The sequence below is a fragment of the Aulonocara stuartgranti genome, assembly GCF_965226115.1.
Source record: "Aulonocara stuartgranti genome assembly, chromosome: 16".
NCBI classification, from domain to species: domain Eukaryota; kingdom Metazoa; phylum Chordata; class Actinopteri; order Cichliformes; family Cichlidae; genus Aulonocara; species Aulonocara stuartgranti.
In genome coordinates this window covers 4,204,188-4,228,050 of record NC_138952.1, presented here as the reverse complement: position 1 = coordinate 4,228,050, position 23,863 = coordinate 4,204,188, and the positions used below count along the sequence as shown (strand labels likewise).

Sequence of the window (23,863 nt, the reverse complement as noted above, 5' to 3'; positions counted from 1 at the left end):
GGACCGCTGATCAACTTCTCTGCATACAAACCTTAATGTCCTTTCAAATAATTTTTCAAGCACTTATATATCAAAGCTTGCATATCATGAATAATATGAAAGAGCTGTGTACAATACTGTTGGAGGGATTGTTTTTAAAGGCACTTCAGTTTCCCTCAGTTTTGGCCTGCTGAGTCATTGTTCAGGTAGTGTTCAACATAAATTGATATGTGAATTGACAGCGATGATGCTGTATCAGAAGACACAGACAGCTGTTGTATTTTGAACGTACCTGTGTTAACCCTGGTTTAACACTTACTTACATGTGTTAAACTATCTGTAAAGGTTCATAGTTATCATAAACTCTTTAGAGAAACTCAGCGCCGTTGCTAGGTAACCAATTAACTCGCCCTAAAGCCTGTGAACAAGAGGACCCACGCGCATGTACGCTTCAACTGCTTTTCCTCTTCGGTGTTATGTTATGTTTAACTAAACAGGATCACAAATCACCTAAACAGGAACGCCTGTTTAGATTAGCAAGCCGACTCTCTATATGTGGTGGTACTGCCCCCTAGCGACTCTTTCCCAGAGTACAGTCAGCCTTGAAAAGTAGTACTGCACTCTATCACTCATATAAGAGCATGTGGAAATTGCAAACAGTGCGAGGAATATAATAAGCAATAAAATAGCAATACAGTGGTCCCTCGCTATAACGCGGTTCACAATTTTGCACGTTTTTTTTTTCTTTACTGGAAAAACTAACTACAAAACACTGTATGATACTTGGAACCGGGAAACATGGAGGGACACAATCAGACAAACCAACAACAGATAAAGGAAGACAGAGGGCAAAATACACAAGAGGGTAACGAGGGAAACAGGAACAGGGAACACAGCTGGGACTAATCACACACATGAGACAGGGAGAAAGTGAAACAGAATAGACGAACGCAGGACTGTCAAAGTAAAACAAGAAATTCACGAACATGGAAACTAGGGCGACCAGGCATAACACAAGGAATTCAGGGAGGCACAGTAACAAAATCTAAAGCCTAGAAATGACAAAATACAAAAGCTAACTTAGGGAGCTACAAATACAAAAGACTACGCCACGAGAGCCACAAAATAGAGAATATTCACCAGACCCAAGATCATGACACTTACAATCTTTATTTTTGGATATGCATATTATCTACCATCACACAAAATTTGAAAAGGATATCTTGGAAAGCTTTGGACGCTAAACAGACTAACAAACGTGACTGATTACATACTCCCTGCGTTCAGTGGGGAGAATAGGGACTCTATACCCCCAGCTGGTCATCTGGGAATCTGCCTGAAGAGATTTATTCTTTTCACAATCACACTTTCACACTGAAATGATGTCAAATCAACCATGTATTAGTTTGAAGATATTTATTTGCCATGAATATGAATTGAAAATGAATGTCCCTTTTAGTTTCAGCTCAAAAACAACAACTGGGAACAGCTTCCCTGCTCAATAATTAATGTAAAACAGAAAAACATCAAACTATTAGCCAAGACAAAGTCTTCATCCACTATAGATCTCTGGTAGTCTGAAGACAGTTCTACTAAAAATATTCTGCCACCTGTTGTAACAAATTTACCAACTACAATTGAGATTTTTTTTAAATAATACATAAATACAAAAAAAAAAAATCTTTCTTTAAAGTGTTTATGTCAAACCTCTGATTAACTACTTAGCTCAGAACTGTAGTCCCTCATAAAGAGAGTGACGGCGTACTGAGATGTTATTTTGAATGGTCTGAGAAGATTAGCTTTAAAAGGAATGACATCCTATTGAGTCAGTAACTGAGGCCAAAGAACTTGGCTTGTGCCCTTCTTGGATGCAGTTTTACTTCCAATGAGCTGCAGAACAGCTCAGCTGCCTCGATGTAAAATCTGCTTAGTGGGACTTCGTGCATTTCAGTGTTTATCGAAGTCTGTAATCCTTCCTCACCATGCACTCACTCATCTACATTGCTGTAACAAACATTTGGCTTTTACCTGATTTGCCCCAATATATATATACATAAAAACTGTCAATAAATCTATTTACAATATAACACTAAAGATGAACTTTGGTTCAGATGAAATAACCAAAATATAGGCGTTGCTTTGCTTGCACAAACCTTTTTTTCATTGTTATTAAGGGTCTTTTTGTTACAAAAAAAAAAAAAAAAAAGCACACACACACACACAAATAAATCTTGGTTTGCTGTGTTTCGGATGAGTAAGGAGTATGAACGTCTGTCATTTTCTCTGCAGCGGTTGCAGCAGCAGCTTTTCAAGCTGAAGTTTCTCTCAGTTGTACATGTTACACTCACTTCTTCAGCCCGGGTAGAGTGAGCTCATACCTTCAGAGAAAAGCAATATCACACGTTTATGTGATTATAAGTATAAAATAAAAATTAGCAAAGGTTATCTTCTATTGTTTTAATTCCCTTCTGCCATCAGGCAGATAGGCTCTATGCCCTCCACAATTACACTCATCTGGGAATTTGTACAAAAACTGTTTATGCTACATTGCTATAAAACTTCCATAACGGCAGCAATAGTCCAGGAAGTTATATAAAAAAAAGAAACAGGAAAAAAGTGCCCCACAGCAAAGGGGCAATCAGAGCGACACATCAGGAATTACTAACATTTTGTTTGTAGCTAGTGTCACATAAACCATGCAAAAAGAAAAGTGTCCCCTTACCACGCTGTGATGCCTTTGACTAGATCCATTTCTGATAGATCTATTATTATCTGTGGACAGAAGCAAAAGTGTCATTAATTATCTGGAACAGGCTGCAAAAGAGTGACAGCCAAAGACAGTTTGACATGAAAGGGATCAATAAAAAAGAAAACTGTTATGAGCCCGTTTGGAAAATGAAAGGTTGCATATTTGTTCGACAAATCACCGTGCACCGAGCAGTTTCACTAACAACCTTTTACCCCACAGCTGTAAAAGGCTTTCTGGGGTCTTGTCGTCAGGCAGACACCAGTGGCGATGTAGGAATTTCAAGTTGATACTACATCTCCTCAAAATCGTGTATGAATTTTGAATCTTAGTGACCTCAACCTCAATGTGCATTTCAAAAGTCAAGTTTTTTGAGACTCTTGTTAATGTGATAACTCAAGAAGGAAGTTACCTAGGAATTTCAAATTTATACCATAGGTTCATCTACTAGGTGGCCAAGAGTGGCACTGGACGGCTGCAAGTAGTTTTAAAGCTTAGGTCAGGAACAGAAATATAGAAAGGGAAGTAAGTTTCACACAAAGAAATAAAGTCTGAATTTTTTTTATGGTAGTTTCATTTTAAAGACATAATATTTATCAAAAATCCAGAAAAAAAATCATAAAGTTATAAACTGATTTGCATGTCATTGACTGAAATAAGTATTTGCCTAAAACCAAGCCATTATTCTGGCTGCTACAAATTTACTGTGATTACAGTTAATCAATCAAGATACTACTGATGTCAATTCATTATATTTATAAAGCACACCTGTCTACAGGATCAGTTTCCTCCATGTTTACAAGGAAGGAAATGCTGAGTATGACGGAGCTGGAAACATAATACTTTGAGACTTTTTTCCCTTGTTTTTGCCAAGGGTACAGGACGATCTCAGCACATTAAGGGGTCGATGAACAGGGCCATAAAAGATCCTCCTTCCTTCAGACAGAACACTGAAGGTGGGTCGTGGATAGGTCTTCCAAAATGACAGTGACCTAAAACATACCACCAACATGTAAATCATTTATCACTTTGATGTAATGCTTTCTTTTCTGGACTTTCGGTTCATATTCTGTGTTTCTGCATCAATATTAGAGTGTGTTCATTTCTTTCTAAGTTAGCAAAATTGCAAATTCAGCAGGGGCTCTAATGCTTTCCTCCCCATTGTACATAGTTACATATTTTATTATTTATATTTTCAGGGAATCACTACCACATGAGTAGCTCATCTGATCTATAAGTATAATTACCCACCGAGCCAATGTCCTTTCTCTCTCTGGAAACCAACATCTTGTTATTTTTCACAGATACATCCAACTTCCTAGTTTGTGCTTGCTCGAGTAAGACGTCAAACTCAACCCTGTGATGAAAGCAGGTTGGGACAAAAAGGAAACCATGTCAATGGCTGAGCTTTAAAGATACACAATCTGCAAACTATAAATTATCAATTCTTCCTATTTGAAAAAATTAGTACAAGATGGTTAATGAATCAGGTAAGCGTACTTTTCATTGAAGACAGGATTAGTTGTCCTCTTCTTGACATGCGTCTTCTTACGATGCTTCCAGGTTTGGTCGGGGAGGAGATACAGGCGGACGTAAGAGTCTGTGCCATTCTCGCTGCAGGGGAATAGGTTCCTGTGTGGTACAGACCACGGTATTTAAGTTTTGAATATTTAATTACATTTTTTACTGCCTTAAATACTATTGAAGACAGATTTTTGGGACATACCTGCAACTGTTAACAACGACAACAAGCTTATGTCTCAGGGTTGCGTAGCGTATAACCAGCTCAATCTCTCCAAACGAACCCTGATGATTCCTAATCGCCCTAAAGAGAAACAAATATGCAAAGGTCACTTTTATTTCTACTCTTTCAAAAATGCAGCAACTGCCTCAGTTCACCATATTTCTAAAAAGGTTAGATGTCGACATTAACAGAACATGCAGAGAACAAAGTCTCACTCGGGATAGGTGGCTCCATCTGACAGGTCGAATCGTGATGAAGCAATAGAGTTCTCCGATAGCAGGCTGTGAGAGTCGAACCGACGCAAGTTTGCTGATGACGATGATTCCTTCCTGTTTTCAGGCGCCTGGAAGGAGCCACGGCGTTGAGCTAAATAACCTTCATTTGGTGAAGTTGGCACTTGTTTCGGAGTAGAGACAACAGGAATTTCTTTGGAGGAAACTGCGTTAGAAGAGGATGGAGCGTTGGAGGGATTGGAGACTGAGGTATTCCCTGCTTGTTTGGTCTGTTGCTGTTTGACTTCTGAAGGAGGATTGACGATAGGCTTGGGTGGAGGCTCTTCCAATTTAAGAATCTGTGTGAGTTGAAGACATGAGCAGTGCTACTGTGGCTAAAACCATCACTTATGAGAGAGGTGGAAAACACAATGGGGAAACCAACAGAGATAATTTGCTTTGGGTGTATGTTTGCATGCCCACCCTCAGAGTGGCCTTCAGTTTGATCTGGCTGGTTGCTCCAGAGCGCTCCAGCAGGAAGCGCTGGTCTAGAGTCAGGTTGGAGGTGTTGAGGAGGCGACTGAGGGGCAAGTTGAGAACACCGAGTGGATTCTTCTTCTCAGGCTCTTTGACCTGAACCACACATGAACAAAGAAAATATGAAAAATACAAATTACATTAACCTCATGAGGAGATCAGACAGATTGAAAGAATCTAGTTTCAGAATATGATTTAGAATTATAAGGTAGTTGTGGAAAAATAATGATTGAAGAATATGGTAAAAACAATTAGAAACCTTTACTTCTGTTAAAAAATGTTTAAAAAAAAAAAAAGTAAAAAAATAGCTTTGTTGCTTTTTTTGCCAGAGAGAGAAAACAAACCTGAATAGAGAGCTGCTGCGCTTTGACGTTACGCACAAAGAAGGTGAAGCCCTCCTCCCACACCGGGTCTTTGGAAGCATACACAACCTGGGAAACAGTGAATCGAGTAGTAAAAAAAAAAAAAGTTTTAAGACAGTTACTGTGCTACTTGTTTGCAATGGAAATATTTTTACAACACAGACTTTATATATATTACTGATCAAAGGTCAAAGTACTTCTAGAACAAAAATAGTCAAACATTTTTAATTTTAGGCCACTTTAGAGAAAATAATGCTTAGAGTTGCTGGTGGGCTTTAGTTTTTTTCCCCATGCTAAGTCAGTCCTAAAACTAAAAGTTCTGATTTAACTAGAAATGACTAAAGTGTGTTTTAACACCTGAACTTTGGCAAAAAAAAAAAAAAAAGCCCAAATGCTGTAGTACTTCATTCAGGTTTAATTATGTTGGGCTTAAAGTGAATTTATTAAATGCCCTCTTACACAACTAATATTTTCTTTTAAAATATGCTGTTGACAGTACTGTGACTCGTAGGATCTGGAGCAGTGAAATACAGATAATCTCTGTTCTCTGTTCTTCTTCTCACGGAAATAACAAATAAGTTTGGTTGTTGAGACATCCACAGACAGACACGTTTCTGTCACAAGTGGGATTTTTGTGTGTATGTGAGAATTTACTTGAAATATACCTGCTATGCTTTCTAACATGTTTCATAATAAAGCTTCTCAATGTAGACCATTCTCTGGTTTAAAAAAATAATCTGCTACATTATGAACAAAGGGGAAATATTATCACACAAAGTGTTCTCAAACATAACTACTGTATATAAACAAAATTGTAAAGTGGATAAACGGTAGCAAATCAGCAAGTCTAACCATCTGGATTCATCACATATGAACAAGAATATAAAGAACAGAAACATTTAAAGGAGAAAATGACGTATCAGCATGTTTAAGTGAGAGCAATACCTTGCTTTTCTTTACATCCTTGTCAATGGAAAATTCAACAAAGGAGTTGGGGCAGGCGACTCTCTTTGTGAGCTGAAAATAAAGCAAATCAGTGAGACAGTGAGAGTATCAGTTTTCTAATTACTGACTTCTATGTCAACATTAATACCAGAATGACCAACTTGCAGTTGTAAACCTCTAATAAAAGTACATCTTTTCGTGTGAAATTTTGTCATAATTACGGTATGACCTTGAAAAGAAAAGTGTCTGGACTTCTTTAGGTGGCTTGAAGACATTTCACCTCCCATCCAAGAAGCTTCTTCAGTTCTAGGGTAAAATAGTGGAGAGTCCCAGATTTAAACCCAGTGGGACTCTCCACCATTTGACCCTAGAACTGAAGAAGCTTCTCGGATGAGAGGTGAAACGTCTTCAAGCAACCTAAAGAAGTCCAGACACTTTTCTTTTCAAGCTCCTTAGACTACGATGACCTGGATGACTGAGAACCTTCACAGACATACGGTATGAATTCTTCAGCTGTGGCCAAACCTGTGCTTGTGAGCTTAAGTCAGTGTTTACCTTTGATTTCATCCTTTTTACACATGCCATCCATTTGCAAAACCACAGTGAACAAAAAATGTCTATAAAGGAGCACATATATATACATATATACATATATATACACACACACACACACACACACACACATACATATATATATATATATACATACATATATACATATATATACACACACACACACACACACACACATACATATATATACATACATATATATATATATATATATATATATATATATATATATACATATATACACACACACACACACACACACACACACATATATATATACATATATACATATATATACACACACACACACACACACACACACATATATACATATATATATATATACACACACACACACACACACACACACACATATATACACACACACACATATATATATATATATACATATATATACACACACACATATATACACACACACACACACATATATATATATATACATATATATACACACACACATATATACACACACACACACACACACACATATATATACACACACACATATATACACACACACACACACACACATATATACACACACACACACACACACATATATATACACACACACATATATACACACACACACACACACACATATATACACACACACACACACACACATATATATATATATATATATATATATATATATATATATATACATATATATACACACACACATATATACACACACACACATATATATATATATATATACATATATATATACACACACACATATATATATATATATAGCAGCTGGATAGCGTAGTGGTTAAACTACACGCCTTTGGAACAGAGGATCGCAAGTTCGATTCCTGCCTGGGGGCGTCTGTATCCAGTAAGGGTCCTAAGGCTAGACCCCCTATGCTAAGCAAGCCTACCGCAGACATGAGCGAGACAGATAAATATGAAGGCATGCCGGCTCGGACGTCGCCCGGATCAACAAGGTCCGCGTCAGGTGTTGAGGAACCAGGGCACCCTGACGAAAAGTGGGCTACTGGAACAAGAAGGCATCGGTGGGCAAGGGACGAAAACAGGGCGTTGTTGGAATGCTACTACGCAAGTAACCCCGGCGGAAGGGGCTACATGAATAGGATGAGGGACCTATGGATTCTTCGATACCCAACATCCACAATGACGGCGAAACAACTAGTAGCTCAGTGTTCCAACATTCGAAAGAAGGGACTGCTCTCACAGCTAGAGATTGACGAGGTACAACACAAATGCTACGGCAAGGAGGAGTCAGGACGCCAGGTCAGGGGGGAGATATCATCACCCCCACCCGAGATTGGGTACATAGCCCCAAGTGCGATAGGAGAAGGATCGTTGAGTGCGAGAGGAACTGACCTGAAAAATAGGATCATGGCCAAGCTTGAAACCTGGATCCCCCGTAGCCGGTTACCAAGATTACGTGAAGTACCCTCAGAAGGTCTGCTAGATGATGTTAATGCAGCACTACGGGCAATACCTACAACCACGATTACCGACACTAACAAGCTGATCTACAATACGGCAGCAGTGATCAGTGAGATGCTTGGCTACAAGTTGAACAGCCACAAGGGGCAGTACCCTCCATGGAGAAGGAGGCTAGAGGGCAAGATCAAAGTAGCACGGAGGGAGGTTAGCCAACTAACAGAGTTGCAGAAAGGTGCGACAAATAAGGTGCCTAAGAAATACAGCAAGCTGTCCATACCTGAGGCCTTGGAAACTGCCAAGCAAAGACTCACAGCCTTGGCCAGCCGCTTGAGGAGGTACACCAGAGAGATAGAAGGCAGGAGAATAAACCAGCTGTTCTCCACAGAACCAGCAAAGGTGTACTCTCAGTGGCAAGGGAACAATAAGAGAACAGCACCACCAAGGCTGGAGACGGAGCAATACTGGAAGAGCATATGGGAGAAGGATGCAACCCATAACGGCAATGCTCAGTGGCTAGTGGATCTGAGGGCAGACCACAGCGACCTCCCTGAACAGGGTCCAGTAACCATCACAGTGGCAGATATCCAAGAAAGGGTCTCCAGTATGAAGAGTTGGACAGCACCAGGGCCCGACATGGTTCACGCCTACTGGCTGAAGAAGCTGACTGCACTCCACGAGCGTCTGGCAGCACAAATGAACCAGCTGCTAGTTAACGAGAGACACCCGGAATGGCTAACTGAAGGCCGGACGGTCCTGATCCCCAAGGACCCCAAGAAGGGACCGGTCCCCTCCAACTACCGACCAATAACCTGCCTCAGTACTACATGGAAGCTCCTGTCAGGCATCATATCGGCTAAGATGAACAGGCACATGGGTCAATACATGAGCGGGACACAGAAAGGAATTGGCAAGAATACCAGAGGTGCAAAACACCAGCTACTGGTAGACAGAACAATCAGCCGAGACTGCAAGACCAGACTGACCAACCTGTGCACTGCCTGGATTGATTACAAGAAGGCCTATGACTCAATGCCCCACAGCTGGATACTGGAATGCCTAGAATTGTACAAGATCAATGGGACCCTAAGAGCCTTCATCAGGAACTCAATGGGGATGTGGCGTACAACACTAGAGGCCAACTCCAAGCCCATAGCACAAGTTACCATCAAGTGCGGGATCTACCAAGGAGATGCTCTGTCCCCACTGCTGTTCTGCATAGGCCTGAACCCCCTCAGTGAGATCATTAACAAGACTGGCTACGGATACCGACTATGGAACGGAGCAGTTGTCAGCCACCTCCTGTACATGGATGACATCAAGCTGTATGCCAAGAGTGAACGAGACATCGATTCACTGATCCACACTACCAGGCTATACAGCAATGACATTGGAATGTCGTTCGGACTGGAGAAGTGTAGTCGGATGGTAACAAAGAGAGGGAAGGTAGTCAGAACTGAGGGGATTGAACTACCAGAAGGCAACATTGCAGACATAGAGGACAGTTACAAGTACCTGGGGATCCCGCAGGCAAATGGGAACCATGAAGAGGCCGCTAGAAAGGCTGCAACCACCAAGTACCTGCAGAGGGTCAGGCAAGTCCTGAGGAGTCAGCTGAATGGTAAGAACAAGATCCGGGCCATCAACACATACGCCCTGCCCGTGATCAGGTACCCTGCTGGGGTAATAGGCTGGCCAAAGGAGGAGATAGAAGCCACTGACATAAAGACAAGAAAGCTCCTGACCATGCATGGAGGGTTTCACCCCAAGTCCAGCACCCTGAGGCTGTACGCTAAGCGGAAGGAAGGGGGCCGGGGACTGGTGAGTGTCAGCACCACAGTCCAGGATGAGACAAGGAACATCCAAGAATACATTGGGAAGATGGCCCCAACTGACCGAGTGCTCAGTGAATACCTCAGGCAGCAGAAACCCAAGAAAGAGGAGGGAGACGAGGAACCATCATGGAAGGACAGGCCCCTGCACGGTATGTACCACCGGCAGATAGAGGAGGTGGCTGATATCCAGAAATCCTACCAGTGGCTGGACAAAGCTGGACTGAAAGACAGCACAGAGGCACTAATCATGGCAGCACAAGAACAAGCTCTGAGTACAAGATCCATAGAGGCTGGGGTCTATCACACCAGGCAAGACCCCAGGTGCAGGCTGTGTAAAGATGCCCCAGAGACAATCCAGCACATAACAGCAGGGTGCAAGATGCTAGCAGGCAAGGCATACATGGAACGCCATAACCAAGTGGCCGGCATAGTGTACAGGAACATCTGTGCCGAGTATAACCTGGAAGTCCCGAGGTCAAAATGGGAGATGCCCCCAAGGGTGGTGGAGAATGACCGAGCTAAGATCCTGTGGGACTTCCAGATACAGACGGACAAAATGGTGGTGGCTAACCAACCGGACATAGTGGTGGTAGACAAACAGAAGAAGACGGCCGTAGTGATCGATGTAGCGGTTCCGAATGACAGCAATATCAGGAAGAAGGAACACGAGAAGCTGGAGAAATACCAAGGGCTCAGAGAAGAGCTCGAGAGGATGTGGAGGGTGAAGGTAATGGTGGTCCCCGTGGTAATCGGAGCACTAGGTGCGGTGACTCCCAAGCTAGGCGAGTGGCTCCAGCAGATCCCGGGAATAACATCGGAGATCTCTGTCCAGAAGAGCGCAGTCCTGGGAACAGCTAAGATACTGCGCAGGACCCTCAAGCTCCCAGGCCTCTGGTAGAGGACCCGAGCTTGAAGGATAAACCGCCCGCAGGGGCGTGCTGGGTGTTTTTATATACATATATATACACACACACACATATATATACATATATATATATATATACACATATATATATACACATATATATATATATACACATATATACACATATATACATATATATATACACATATATACATACATATATACATATACATATATACATATATATATATATATATATATATACACACACATATATATATATACACATATATATATATATATATATATATACACACACACACATATATATATATATATATATATATATATATATATATATATATATATATATATATATATATATATATGTCATTGATTTATATATATATAAATCTGTCATTGAAATTCTATGTGGGTTCTACAAACGTTGGGTGTTTGTCAACAAGCAGACTGGAATCTTATGAATTCAACCCAGTATTAAATGCAAACACACCACAGAAACTGGGACGTGTGGGAAACAGAAGTGTAACCTGAGATTCATTAGAGGCACGGGGACACACACACGCGCACACACACACAAAACAATGGCCAACCCTCCTTTTTTGGGATAATGAAACCTTAACTTAAGACACTCAGTGTTCTCTCACACTTTACTTTTCACACACTTTTGACTGCTTTTTCATCCTATGACCAGCAGAGGACAGTCAGAGGCAATGAAATTATGCCACCTTGCACAAAGTGGAAGCTTAAACGCTCTGAGTAAAAACGTTTTCTTAAATAATTCCCACACTTTCCTATAATTGCCCAAAATATCAGATGGATGGGATTCATATTTATTCATAAAGTCTAAGAAAAATGTGAATATTGTTACCTTAGAAACATCATTCTACAACTAGTTTAAAATTGTAGTAGTTTTGAGTTTTTCTCAGCACAGTCCTGACGAGTTGTGCGAGTGTGAGAAACTTAACCTGGAAAAGCCTCACGTGATATGAAAACTAGCTGACAATAACACACCCATACAAAATGACAGGCATGCACCAGACAAACTGGAAGAACCAGCTTTCAGACACAACCACACCTAGAACTACAAGAGAAAGCTAATCTGACCGAGACATCAAGATACGAAAGCGCTATCAACTGCACAGTGTTAAAATGAAACAGAAGCCGAGTTTTATTGGACAGTCAAAGAAAACAACCATCTGCGTATGTGAACGACAGACTTTGAGGCAAACATCTTCTCGATTTATCATTAAGAAGGAAAAAAATTATGTGATGTGTTTGTTTTTTTTTGAACAAGCAAAATGAAATGTTGAAAATGCAGAAATGACGCCAATTTTATTAACTGGCATCAGTTATGCAACGACGCTCTCGTCTTACCCGTTCTTCTTTGGGGTTCTTCCCATGTTTATGACGGTCTGCAGCCTCACGGCCATCTTTCTATACAGACGTGGAAGAATATGGCTGAGCACACTTGAATCAATGCCTTACAACAACAGCAATATTTCCCATTAGAAGATACTTACTGGTAGATCAGTGGCATTGTCCAGATACACTGCAAGCATAGCACAGGCAAGGTTGTCGGTGGACTGGAAGAAAGTGTTGGAGAGGGAAAAATAATGGGATTTATGGAGCAGCTGAGCGCAGTGCACATCCCGCCGCAGCTTTTAGTTCAAAGTAAAATGTATGAACGCGAGACTGAAGAAACACTGGGCTGCTGTACCTCCTTCATCAGGCTGGTGTCAGTCTGAAGGGAAAACCACTGGAGCTTAAGATGAACTTCACCGTGCTGTATATCCTCCAGAGCAAACCACTGGGAGAATAAGAGGATGTTTCAAAAGCTTTAATGTAAATACAAAACTATAGAAAATAGTAACACATACAAGAGCATTTGATAAGACATGTTGTGTTATAGAGATTACTGAGCTTATTCAGGATAAAAGAGCGCACCTGATCCATTTGTTTTCCCTTCTTCACTTCTCCCAAATCGAGGTTATATCTAAATAGATGTAAAATAAAAACATAATGTCAACAATGCGTCAGAACTGCGTGTTTATATCACTTTCATAGCTACAAATCCACTGATGTCAATGACTCTGGGAAGGACTAATACAAGATGATTGATGCTATCCACAGATTCTGTCCAATACGATTTTCTGACCATAAAAAAAGACCTCAACAGTTTCAAACTGTTGCCTGGTTCTTAAAATGCACTGAGGCAGACGTGGCTCTGCACCAGTACAATCTGAGGCAATGTCCCCCTTTGCCCGGCTGGCGGGATGACAACAACAACCTATCAGCCTTTTACTGATATCAGCAGAGGGCTAAGAACCAAAGAAATCATAGGTAACACAAAATGGCAGAAGTATGCTAAATACCTTCCAAGAAAATCATCTTTGTCTGTGTCCTCATCATAGAGCTCTAATTCCAGCTCTTGGCCCGGCGCTTCATGGACAACAAACTGCATAAAAAAAACAAAGATATCTCAAAATGTCTTTCAAGTTTAATGAGTCTGACTTCTTAGAATATTATGGGTAAGGTTTTTAGTAGATTACTTATAGAAAATGGGATATTAGATACTAATAAATTGTAGTCTTCAAATAATGAGTTATTTGTTTTTTACAAGCAAAAACAAGCATCTCTGTCTTCAATAGCATGATGCAGACGAGATTACAGTGTAAGAAAAATGTCTGTGTTAGGATGATCGCATCAAATCTGCGCAGGCCATCTGCTCAACCATCTCCGAGTTACGTACAAATTTTACAAATTTTAACATATACAATGATTCTTGAAAGATTTTAGCTTTGCATATCAGATACTTTTCAATATATATTTTTGGGAAAATGGTCTGTTGAGCCACTGTCAGGCCTTTTTGTGTACAATCTGAGGCAATGTTTGAACATGAATATTTCAAAGACTGTTAAAGATAAAAGCCTAAAATGTTATCTTGTCTGTTCTGCGTAGGTGTGGCAGAGGAGACAGGTGCGTGCTGTGACTGACGACTGTCGCTCTCTCTATATATCTGGGGATGGTGGAGATGGTGGGGATGGTGGGGATGTGAGTGTGCAGTGGAGGAGCTGAGGAAGGAGCGGCCTCCTGATGCAAGCGTGCCTCCATATATAATAAAACATCAGCACAGCAAAGACCTTTGTGTGCGTCGGGTCCTTACCACAAACTGAAGAGAAAATACTTTTGATAAATATCTGCAGTTAAAATATGTTTTAAAATCAATTTTGAAAAAAATACTGTTGAAAATGATTTGATGTGTGAAGCAAAACTTTCACAGCTTTCATTATATAAGTTCAAAATGTTTTAGGCAGATCAGAGACGGTTGTGCAGAAATCGTTCTAAAAACTAGCTGATTCGACCTGAAATCAATTTTGTCTGAGAATTAAAAGAGGGACAAAAACAGCAGAATCAAATAGTAATCCCATTACTGAAATCAAAGTGCGTGTCACTGAAGTGTGTTTGTGTTAGCCTACCTCATACACTTCATTCCATTTTGGGTGCAAATTCTCTTTGATGGTCTTGCTTTTGAAGTGTATGTTGCCCACTCTGAGTGTGGCATAGGGGTCTGATTTGCCTTTCACTAAACCCATCATGTATGTATCCTTAGCCACCAGATCTCTTGCCTCCAGCAAGTGGACCCTCACCACCCCCTAGGAAGAAAAAGCACATGATTCATATTAATGATAGAATCTTTGTATAATTAACAAGTAAAAATAGGTTAAAAGAGCAAAAAGTATACATATACAATGTATGTTGTCTTAAAATTCACTGTGCTTACTCAAAAAAATCCAAGTAGCTGCTGGTTATAAGGTGAAGCTAAATGTGTGAATTGGAAATGTGATGGTACTTACACGAGGAAGTGGAAACCTCATTTGGTCCATTTTGACCTGGTCTATGAGGGGAATACACATGCGGTTGGGCAACACCATGAGAGAAGCGATGATGTCTACGATAGTCTCCTCTGACAGTGAACTGTAAGGCAAAAGATGGAGTGAGACAAATAAATATCAAAAAGTCTGGATGACCCTAAAGAGACAACAAGAGAATGATTCAATTTAAAAGCACCGCTGGGATTTTCTTACCCAAAAGCAGGGCTGTCCAGAACATTTGTCATGCCAGTCCAGTTTATTTCCAGTGTCTGAAAAAAAATCAATTGGAGATCAATTGGAGATTTAAGCAATGTTAATCACATAACGGATTAAAATCTATGGCCACTTACAGGGCGGCGAATGAAGAAAAAAGTGACTCCTCCCACCAGAGGTGCTTGACCAATAAGAGGCTCTAAAACAACTCTCATCATCCCATGGAGCTGGAAGATTTAAAGAAAGTTTTAGAAGAACAGTAAGAACATGACGCAGATAGAAAGAGAGAAGACAGAAAAATGAGATGCTCACTTTAAGTCCTTTCACACCAGCTGTGATTGCTGAGTTCACCTGAGCATCGATGTCCACATCACCAGAATAACTGCAGAGTGAACTGAGCTGGTCAGACATAAATGATAGCAAGAGAAAACAACATGCAGACTACTTGGAATTTACATTTTAAAAATGTATTTGACCGACCTTAAGTTCATGTCCAGAATCACTTCCCTATGTTCCACTTCATGTGTGTATGCTCTTATTCCAGTGATCTTGAGAGGCTGAAAATAAAGAAGCATTTAAAGAAACTCACTCAGTCACAAAACTCATTGCATATTAAAGTGGACTTGAAGCAGTACAAAAAGGAATGGTGCATAAATCACAGCAACTCACTACGTGTCCAAAATGGATCTTGGTAAAAGTAAATGCTTTGAGTGCAGTACTGCAGGTCCTGACAGACTTCTGGATGTTTTCTCTTAATAACTTCTCCATGTAGATCCCAAAGAAGGGCCACGCCTGCTCCAACACCTGAACACATAACAAAAAACACCATGTGGAAACACCTTGATCCAACAGTAAATGGAATCGTACTTACAGTGTACTTTTAAATTAGGTGAACTCGAAAAGGCATATAGTATTAAACTTTTGTTTATCATTTCAAAGTCACAGCCAATTAATACGATTTCTTTTAACAGTAATTAAATGAAAGATCGTCACTCATTCAGTCTGCTTTCAGCTAATTTATCAATGAACCCCCCCAGAGTGTTGATGGGACACATACTTGGTGTCATACCTCATAAAGCTCAGATGAGGTGGAGTAAGTGAACTTCAGTACTATACCTTGTTAAGCCACTGAGCCTTCTCCACATCAGTGAAATTCACCTTTAGGAAAAAATAGATTAAAGTTAGAAGTGGTTTTGTAAACATAATCTCCGTTGAAACTGTCTGCACAACATGCTGACATGAAGAGTGCAGAAGATGAATTACTTATTAATTATACAATACAATTATAGAATTAGTCATGCAAATATAATTCATTTAAAATGAACTCATCCAACTGCTTTAAAAGGAGAATTCGGGTGTGCTGTATTTAAAACATGTCTTGCATGAACTGAGACTTTGATTTAATTGTCATCAGGGGCTCTGTCATCAGCAAGTTTCATGGTCATGGACACACGAACAGATAAGCCTGTCAGACACGAACTACAGCCATCAGTAAATTCTGACCTGGTTTCACAGCCACTGTGCGTGCTGAACTCCTGTAACATTAGAAGAAACCTCTTTCATTGTCTGTCCTAACCCTTGTTGCGTGCCATGAGTCACTCTTTTGGGTGAGTGTGGTGCAATAAAAAATGGACCAGCCTGAGTGTGTCTTGTTATGCAAAACAGTGCAAGAGAGAACGATACTATTTCCTACAGTTTTAAACAAATAAATGACATGGTAGCTTTTTCTACCATGACTGGAGAGCTGCTGACCTGAAAGGCTTTGCTGCCAGGCTGCTGAAGTGCTCTAAAGCAAAACAGACGCAGAGCGACAGTTTCTTACTGTACACATATTTACACATAACCTACCCAAGATGCCATTTGTAGGGAACCTTTCAGCTCGGTGTTGATCGTGTGCTTTTCATTGTCCACAAAGTCAATAGCCGATCCGATCCGGGCGTCCTTCCACTGGCGATTTTTCTTCCACCAAGTAAGCACAAACATGCACAGCAGCACCCAGCTAATGCTGAGGCCCAGGTAACCCGTCAGGTATACGGGGTAGAAGATGAACACGGCTCTCCCGCAGTAAATCAGAAACTCCATTAACATGCGATTGACAGCCGAGGAGCTCAGTTTCTCAGTGCTCATCGACGGGCTCTCCCCGAGCCCCGCTCCCTGCACCGGGCCGGTGGTACTCCCCGGTCCGGGAGATGCCATTGGGTCGTTGTACGGCTGACGACTCGGGTCGGGAAGTCCAGAAAACCTGTGTAGGCGCAGCGCCCGAACAAGATGCTGTTTTGCGTATTTCGTTTTACAGAGCAGCTAAACCAGTCCGCCGCACTCTCCCTGCAACCATGACAGTCCTACAAACTTCCGCGTTCGAAACTTCCCATGGCAGGTAGACACACCTGCGCCCATGGGTGGGGAATACAGTCAGCTTAATTAAAAAAAATAAAAATAAAACTCCACCCAAACAATAACTGTGGAGCCATATATTCTATTTTTGACTTTACTTGATGGCCACAGCCATTTTCATCCTTTTAGCAAAACCCACTTCCATCTGTTCTGCCAAATTTGACCTCTGTTCCTTTCACCTACATCTCCACTGAAGGCTGTTCCAATCACCACTTTCTCCCCCTGAAGACACACTGACAACACTTAGCATCAACCCTTTGATTTCCAGCCTGAAACCCATGATTCTGTCTGACAATTAAAAAAACTAAAACTAAAACTCCACCTTAACAATAAACAAGAAAAAAAAAACATAAGCGTGGCTTTTGCGCACGCGCGCACACATAAAGAAAAATCATTTTCAAATGGCGTGCACTCTTTCAGTCTTTGGCGAACAGCGCAGCAGAAATCCAGATATAATAGTGCGGTGACTCACTGTGTGCTGCAGACAGCGCCAGAGTGCAGGCGACACCAGAGACTCTGATTTAAGTTGGCCTTGGAGGAATGTCGCCACCTTCTGGAGGGAGCAGAGCACCCGTTCGTTATTTCACTGATCATAAGAACCTCATTTACCTCAGAACAGCGAAACTGCTTAACACCTGCCAAACCGATGGTCTCTGTTTTTCGACCGTTTCAACTTCTCCCTCTCTTTCCACCCAGGTCATAAAAACGCTAAAGCTGATGCTCTTTCCCGGAAATTTGCTCCAGACACAGACCAGACCGTACATGCTTCAGTGCTGCCCGCGGCTTGTCAAGTGGCGTTTCTGTCGTGGGGAATTGAAGAGACCATCCGACAGGCCCTCCAGGATGAACCTGACCCAGGAACAGGGCCTGCTGGATGTCAGTACGTTCCTTCGGCTGCTCGTGCTACAGTGATCAGGTGGTGATCTCCTGTCACCCTGGAACTGCCCGTACCACTGCCGTGATCAAGCGCCACTTTTGGTGGGAGTCCCTGGAGCGTGATGTTCAAGAGTATGTGGCTGCCTGCGGACCCTGCGCCCGGAGTAAGACCCGCACCCAGCGACCATCTGGACTGCGGCAACCACTGTTCATACCCTCTTGGCCCTGGTCTCACATTGCACTGGATTTTGTCACCAGACTTCCAAACTCCTCAGGTAAAACGGTGGTGCTTTCTAACATCAACAGATTCTCTAAAGCTGCCCACTTCATTGCCCTGAAGAAACTCCCCACTGCCGCGGAAAACTGCCAAGTTGATGGTCGACTACGTCTTCAAGCTCCTTCTTATGTAAGAAATATAAAATGTAATTAGGTATATGTATTGTATAACAAAAAAATTTAATTTAAAGTGGATAAACAAAAACTCATTTCATAACGTTTATAAGATTTTAACTGCTTACCAGTACAAGTAGGTTAGTGCTGTGTGCTCTTATTACTTTCAATTTTTCCCCTATAAATGATGTTGGCTTAGATTGGGCAGGACTCTTGAGCAGTGCTGTTCGAGGAGGGGGAAACAAACTTCGCTACAGAACTGAGAGGCCGTTTGGAGAGGTCAGCATCCTGTTTTCATCCTGTCGCTTTCTCCTTCACCTCAATGCTTTCTTCTGAAAGAAGGCGACTGAGTCATAGTCAAGTTTAGGCAATTTTTAAGTAATTTAATGGCACATTTCAGTGGTGTAGATTTTAAATATCTACACCACTGAAATGTGGTGTAGATATTTCAGTGGTGCAAACTTTTCCTTTTCAGGCAGGAAAAGTTTGCACTTTTCCTGCCTGAAATGTCAGCCAGGAAAAGTGCAAACTGTTTTGATAACACAGGGTCATTGTTCCTGTTATGTAAAAAGTGTTGCTCAATTTGTATATTGATAAAAGTGATAATTCCCTTTAGCATTTATTATATCCTTTATAATCTCTATTCCTGTTCTTCTTCCTGGTTTCATAATATTTAGTTATTATCTTTTTTGATCCCTGTGTTTTCTCAGTCAGATCTGTGTTCTGTCTCCATGTGTATCTTGTATCTTCTTTCACTGTGTCAAGTCTGCACAGGGCTCGCAAAATCGCTAGCCCGACGTCCCGGGGCTAGCGATTTTTCCAGTCGGGCTACCAAAATCTTTCTCTGCCCTGCCCGTCGGGCTATCGTAGAAAGGAAATATATGTCAATGCTTTTGCATTCTTTCGGAAATGTAGCTGGGTAATTATGTCATTGGCATCGGTGAGCCACTGTCAATATGTGACATATTGAAATCGCGTTTGAATTTGCGCTTGTTTTTTGCTTTCACTTTGCAATCGCGTGAACTGTGTATAGAGAGCGACAGCACTGATCTGTGAGTGATGATAATTTGCGCACCAATTCCTCTGACATCGTCTTATTAATCGTTAGCTTACTATGCAAACATGACAAGTGAAATCTCCCGCAGCTTAAACATGTGAGAGGTTGATCGCGCAGAGAATCGCTGAGCTTATGTGAGTGCGTGTGTAAAAGCAGCAGGATATATATTTCAGTTCTGCTGAGCCAAATAAGACAGGTCAGGGTGAAGAAGTGACAGCCAAAGAAAAGCTTACCACAAAACGGAAAAGTTATGACAAATCAGACTATAAGGCAAAAAGAAAGTGCAGCTTCATGGTTTCATGGACAAAAGAATTTCTGTGGCTGCAATATGACGAGCTAAATAACCAGGGCTGCACATAAGTGGTCCGCAGGTGCGCATTCGCTGTAAAAATAAAAAACGTGCACAAGATAAGAAGTTGCAACGCTTGTTTGCTTACATAAGATTTTCTGGAGGAGGACAGACATTTGTTTAGAACTCTTAAAGATGTCGAAGAAGCTCCTTTAAGCAATTACTTTGGTGTTCCTCTACCTCCAAAGAAATGTCAGGAGTCAGAACCACAAAAGAAGCGTGTATTCTCGGAAAACTGGTTGCAGGAGGTGAGCTGGCTTCAAACAAATGATGAACACACAGAGATGTGATGCAGAATGTGCCGTGAAAATCCCACTCTAGCGGACAAAAACAGTGCTTTTTATATGGACGCAAACGTCCATATAAACTTCTTATCTGGTGCGCGTCTTTTATTTTGACAGGGAATGCGCACATGCGGACCACTTATGTGCACCCGTGCAAATAACATAGGCCTAATGTTCTGCCGGGTGTGTTGTTGGTTTTCCCTCGATTTCTGAGTCGACAAGCGCCTTTGTTACTGGGACCAGTCATTTTAAGAAAGGCCCCCATTAGAGCCCATGAGAAATGCAAGAAATGCATTATTGCTCAGTCTGCAATATCTTTCCCAGAACAAACACCAATTGCAAATAACATACTAAAAATAAACCTGAAAAATCTGTTTAGAACAGCTACTATGTTGCAAAGAGTGAACTACCTCTGGCAAAATTTAGCAGTCTTTGCAAACTTCAAAAAGCAAATGGCCTCGATCTTGGTTCCACTTGCCTCTTACCCGTGACTTCAGTGGAAATTTCATATTCAGGATCTGACACAGACTGATTCATGTTCTACAGTTCTTACAAGTTCATAGAAATTTCTGTTCAATTAGAACCAAATATTTGAGTTGATGATTGTAATTTTTATACAATGTTGTAATTTGTGTTTCAATAATTTTTTGATTAATGTTTTGTTTCCATTACAATATTATACTTTAATGTATAATATTGTAATGGAAACAAAACAGGAAACAAAACATCAATCAAAAAATTGCTCTCTTTTTTATTTGGGCTACTTAAATTTATTTTGGGCTACCAAAAACTGAAGCGTCCCTGCCCGAAGGGCTACCAGGGATTTTGAAATTTTGCGAGCCCTGCTGCATGTCTTAGTCAGCATTGCAGTCTCAGTTTCAACATCCTCTTGTCTGTGCATTGTGTTGAGTTTACTTCCCATATCTCATTGTTCATGATTTGCTCCCACAGTGTTTCACTTGTGTCTCCACTTCCACAATTCACCGCCCTGTGTCTACATTGTCTCAGTCTGTCCTTTGTCAGAGCGTACTGTTCAGTTCCCTGGTGTTATTCTGGTTCGTGGTGTTCTCCCCTAGTGTAGCAACTTTCTAATGAGTTTGATAGTTTTCATTTGTTTTTCAGTTTAATTTGTATGTGTTTATCTCTTATGTGGTTATTATATCAGGTCAATAAAGGCCTTGCCCTTAGTTAACCTTTCACCTGCCTCTGGTCTGCATCTTGGGACCTCACATTGTATCGTGACAGCCTTTTATTGGGTTGTAAATTCTGTTTAACTGTTACATTTACCTTTTGCTAATGTCACAAAGTTTGAGTGAAGATGATGAGAAGGAGCGAGACGGGCAACAGTGGATAGTCAAAATCAACGAATAATAAAATCAACAATAATTTATTAACTATTTTTTCTCCATGTAAAATTTACAGATGTAACATTTTTTTTAACATGTGTCAAGCTTTTTTTGTACTGAGAGTCAAACACACTGAAGCCCACTGAACAGTCTATATAAATTTTGAAGCTAGTTGTTTCTGGAGCTGGTAAATCATGAGTGAAAAAAATGTTTATCTCTGTCTCCCTCTACTGTTGTGATGGTATAACAATGGTATAAATATTTAATATAAATATTTAGAGTACAAAAACACAGGTCTTTCCAAATGAGCTGCTCATTGATTTCATTTTTGACATTACAGTGTTTTTAATCATATAACTGTAAACAACCTCAGTCAAAAACACAAAAGTAAACTCTTTTCTTGTAACTGTCAGGGGTCATCTATGACCACCCTGGAGTGCTATTACTAGTGTGGCCTCTTTGTTCCTGGGGTTGCTGACCTCCGCCGACACACTCACCTGCAGCTGTTGATGAGACCCTATGGGATTTAAGGCCTGGTTGGAGTTCTGTCCCTTGCTGGAGCATTGACCCACCTGTACAACCCTAGACCAGCGCCTGTGTTTTCTGGACCCGACCCGAATTAGTGTGAGTCAGTGTGCTTACGGTATTGGAGTGAGCAGATAGAAGCGAAAAAGAGTCCCCTCCTTGGAACCTCGGACTCCTTTTTCCCATTACTGTATATATGTACATTATTTCACTGATGTGTAAATAAACCCCTGTTTAACTGCAATGTTTGAGTCCTGCTTGTGAGTCCAGCCTCAGCATTCTTGACAGTATTCACTTGCCTTTATAAAGTCATAATTAAAAAAAAACAACAAAAAAAAAAACCAACCTTAAACGCAACAATAAAATAAACTCAGGTACGGTAATGTTCAGGTCGACAGGAGTGAGCGAATGTGGATGGAGAGGTTGCACTTCAGGATGGATGCCAGAAGAAGACAGATCATTTGTTATCAGTAGCGTTTTTTAGATACGGGCGACATGGGTAGTTGCCCAGGGTGGCACTGTCGTGCCGGGGGCAACATTATGGCATCTGCAAAAAAAAAAAAAGTTGCTCGCACCCATGCTGCCCCGACATTATGCCAGCGTATTTCTGGGATTGCATGTGCACCAGTCGGTTTTCTATTGCCCATTTGCGGGGAGTAAAGGCGCCTGGTGCTTGCCAAACACAGCGAGGAGAGGGGTGGGGCGGGGCAGCGGGGGATTCTCTGTCCACCTCAGTAGATGCCACTGGAGTGGCATCTATTAACCAGCTCGCAAAATAAAACAAAATAAAAACCAATAAACTGTCAACGTTAATCATCACAAAAAAGGCGATTTAAATTTTTAATGCAATTTATCCATCTGGAGTGCAGAATGACTCAAAATCCCTGAAATGTCTCTGTCAACACATTTCGGGCAGTTTGTCCAAAGATTGTCCATTCTGCGCTCCAGATGGGTTGATTGCTTTAAAAATTTCAATCGCAATAATCGTGATTAACAAAACTACTGATGGTATTACTGATGGAAGATGGACAAGAAAAGGTCAAAGCCATCAGGTCCTCAGTTTAGAAAAAAAGAGAAAAGAAGAGGAGAAATGGGCAAAAGATACAGATAAGCAGATGTGTCTTTGGATAATGGGAGGTATTATGTATCCTGAAACAAGATAACATTCATTAGTAGAATGGAAAGTCTGTCCTAAAAGACAAGAATAAAAAAAATGTCAGTGGCCTTTAAAACAAGTATGTTTTGGAGATTGTCTCATTGCTGCCTCTCTAGTGAACCTGTTGCTAATT

The 23,863-nt window shown here is 41.0% G+C and overlaps 1 protein-coding gene across 1 annotated transcript; it reads right to left on the bottom strand.

The window, feature by feature from the left end:
* Positions 1-1,380: 1,380 nt before the first annotated feature.
* Positions 1,381-18,252, bottom strand: esyt3 (extended synaptotagmin-like protein 3). Its single transcript, XM_082508833.1, has 23 exons — positions 17,202-18,252; positions 16,470-16,511; positions 16,023-16,157; positions 15,834-15,910; positions 15,666-15,735; positions 15,491-15,580; positions 15,354-15,409; positions 15,123-15,243; positions 14,745-14,921; positions 13,641-13,723; positions 13,213-13,261; positions 12,986-13,075; positions 12,789-12,851; positions 12,643-12,702; positions 6,526-6,597; positions 5,563-5,649; positions 5,165-5,314; positions 4,685-5,040; positions 4,452-4,550; positions 4,226-4,357; positions 3,977-4,082; positions 2,702-2,751; positions 1,381-2,357 (listed from the first exon to the last, which is right to left on the bottom strand). The coding sequence occupies exons 1-23, from the start codon at positions 17,547-17,549 to the stop codon at positions 2,324-2,326; spliced, it is 2,547 nt and encodes an 848-aa protein (XP_082364959.1). The 5' UTR covers positions 17,550-18,252; the 3' UTR covers positions 1,381-2,323.
* Between the last annotated feature and the right edge of the window lie 5,611 nt (positions 18,253-23,863).

Bases quoted from the DNA above. Each gene is read 5' to 3' on its own strand.
- esyt3 (XM_082508833.1), bottom strand. From the start codon at position 17,549: ATGGCATCTCCCGGACCGGGGAGTACCACCGGCCCGGTGCAGGGAGCG. The intron at 12,852-12,985 runs GTACAGCAGCCC...ACTTTCTTCCAG, and splicing joins ACACCAGCCTGATGAAGGAG to TCCACCGACAACCTTGCCTG. The intron at 5,041-5,164 runs GTGGGCATGCAA...CAACTCACACAG, and splicing joins AACTGAAGGCCACTCTGAGG to ATTCTTAAATTGGAAGAGCC.